The sequence below is a fragment of the Hibiscus syriacus genome, unplaced genomic scaffold (genome assembly GCF_006381635.1).
Source record: "Hibiscus syriacus cultivar Baekdansim isolate YM2019G1 unplaced genomic scaffold, ASM638163v2 tig00111234_pilon, whole genome shotgun sequence".
Classification (NCBI taxonomy): Eukaryota; Viridiplantae; Streptophyta; class Magnoliopsida; order Malvales; family Malvaceae; genus Hibiscus; species Hibiscus syriacus.
Window position 1 is genome coordinate 141,803 of NW_024063028.1, and position 2,442 is coordinate 144,244.

The 2,442-nt window shown below is 38.9% G+C and overlaps 1 protein-coding gene across 1 annotated transcript; it reads right to left on the reverse strand.

Moving 5' to 3' along the window:
- On the reverse strand, positions 1-2,442 carry LOC120156618. The gene is made up of 3 exons (XM_039167919.1): positions 1,823-2,442; positions 475-546; positions 1-327 (listed from the first exon to the last, which is right to left on the reverse strand). Exons 1-3 carry the CDS (start codon positions 2,390-2,392, stop codon positions 325-327), a joined length of 645 nt encoding a protein of 214 aa, XP_039023850.1. The 5' UTR covers positions 2,393-2,442; the 3' UTR covers positions 1-324.

Genomic DNA, 2,442 nt, shown 5'->3' on the forward strand with positions numbered 1-2,442 from the left:
GCAAAGCTGGAATCTCAATTCAATCTCAGAAAAATTCAATTGCATCTCAATATTATAGAACCAGAAGGTAAGCTACAGAAAAAACTGAGTTGAATATATCATCCAATCATGGGTTTACAATTCCTAGTTATACACACTTGCTGAGCAAGGAAAAAAGTATTTTCGGGGTACAGAACCTTGTTCGATAACCGAACTATGATCATTTACATTCACATGTACAGTATAACCAATGAAGAACCAAATCACAGCAGCATCCGAGTCTGTTTCCCACTCCTAGTACATCAACTGGCCCAAATGGTATATATTGGTGCACTGTCCACCAAATTACTGCAAATCACAAAACATTATACAATTATCAGTGAATGGATCTTTCATTAAAAAATGGGCAATAGGGTATTGAAGAAAGACTTTTCGTATAGATGGCAAGGAAGCAAAACTGGTCTTAGCATTGTATCCTTCGAGTTGATTCATCACCTTAGCATAGCAGTGCTGACGAACAATTGTCTGGTTACTTGTATTCACATACACCTCACATGATACTTTTCCCTGAAACATCATAGACAGCAAAATTAAAGATGGTTGAAGCACCGAGCATTCTCATTCGGTGTGGACTACTTAAAACAACTACAAAAAGTCTCGGAGTGAAGAACACCTGAAAAGAAGAAAATATTAACTACAGAGAACAAGGCTACCAAAAACCAATCCTCAGAACAGAAATAAGACAAGGGGGAGGGGTCTGGACCATCTCCATTCACTACTTACTAACAGACATTTTTTGGTGCTTAAAAACTTTTTATTTTCAACTAAATATTAAATGCATACTAAAGTTATATTCATAATACTTAGGAAAAGAATTCCAATAAGACTGCTTAAAAGTTCCACTGGGCATGATTGTGCTATTATAAACATAATGTACCTATAGACTGAGGCTAATGAATCATAGAATAGAATCCAATAATAAAAAGGAATCGGAAGCAAGGAACCACTAATCCTTACCATTATTTCTGGTCAATCTATCAACCAACTTGTTTATCATATCCTTGCAATTTGGGCTAAATAATAGGCTTGCTTCGTGATTTCATCGGACCCAAATTTCAACTAATTATAGCATTAGGTCATTACATTATTGAACTTAGTTCCACATTTCAATAATTTCTGGACCTTCATACACCAGCTTACATAGCTTAACAGAAAAAAGCCGTCACAACAATCCACCTACAAAGCCACTGCCTCCTCAAAAAAGAAAGGATAAATTTTTTTACTTCAAAAGGATTTCTGCATATTCTGTTGTTCATTAAAACATAAACGCCTTTATACATTTATGCTTAAACTCAACCAAGTACCAGAGGTTCAGAGATCTCTTCATTCTTTTAAGCAAAAAGTCACAAACAAGCGCTAATCTATACGGCCTAAATTCTATAGACTCCGTAACCATTCTTATACCTTCAGCCACAGAGCACTAACAAGTCCAACAACCATCCGATTCTTCTAATCTTTGCTGACAAACTATTTTCACTAGGGAAATAATTTCTCTCTGGATGGTTTCATCCAGGTTTCAGCTTCTTGTAACTAGTAATTACTGCTCTTTTCTAGAGATATAGAGACAGCTTTAACAAGTTCTAAACAGCATAAATCCATTCAAATCGTTTTGGGATTTATCCGGGGTTCTTTTAAATAGCGGTGTGCAACATTAACTAAACTCAGTAGCCAAAGCAGAATAAAACCCAGACCCTAAAAATGGGGAAATGTTTAAATTATAAAATTATACTCTTCAAACCAAATAAACCATCAAATTCGAGGAAACGATAATTAAAGGGCTCACCTTGAGGGGAATTTTAAAGAGAAAAAGGCCAAGATCTCCATCAACTTTAGTATTCGTATCAAAGGGAATAACCCCTTTAACCCAATCGGAAAGTAAATAAATCACATCATGAACAACCTCAAGCCCATCCAAATCGAGCGTGGCATTCACGTACGAGCTCCCTCTTGCTCTCACGAGCCCTCCTGCCGAGCTCACCACTCCGAGTTCTCTCCCTCTATACCCAACCGAAACGATAAGCTTATCGTAGACCAAGGAAAAGAAATCTCTATTACGAACCCTGATGGTCAACGAAAAGGATAGATCAAGGGTGAGTTTAGGCGACGAGTGGACCCCGACGTGGTTGAGTTTGAGACGGGATAGTTCGAGAGTTGGATCCGAAGGGTAAAGGAAGAACGCAGCGGCGGAGAAGAGGAGGACAACGGAGGCGATCGCGAGGCAACGGCGGAGACAACGGAAATTGTCGTAAGGGCGGTGGTAATAGACGGGTAGAACGATAACGTTTTGGTGGTTAGGATTTGGAGGGAGTCGGGTGTAGGGTACGGACGATTCTCGTAAATCCTGTTTCGACATTTTCGCCTCTGTCCCGTCGTCGTCGGTTTTGCCGGTGGTGTTTTATTAGA

Bases quoted from the DNA above. Each gene is read 5' to 3' on its own strand.
- LOC120156618 (XM_039167919.1), bottom strand. From the start codon at position 2,392: ATGTCGAAACAGGATTTACGAGAATCGTCCGTACCCTACACCCGACTC. The intron at 547-1,822 runs GTGAGCCCTTTA...ATGATGTTTCAG, and splicing joins TCTTTAAAATTCCCCTCAAG to GGAAAAGTATCATGTGAGGT.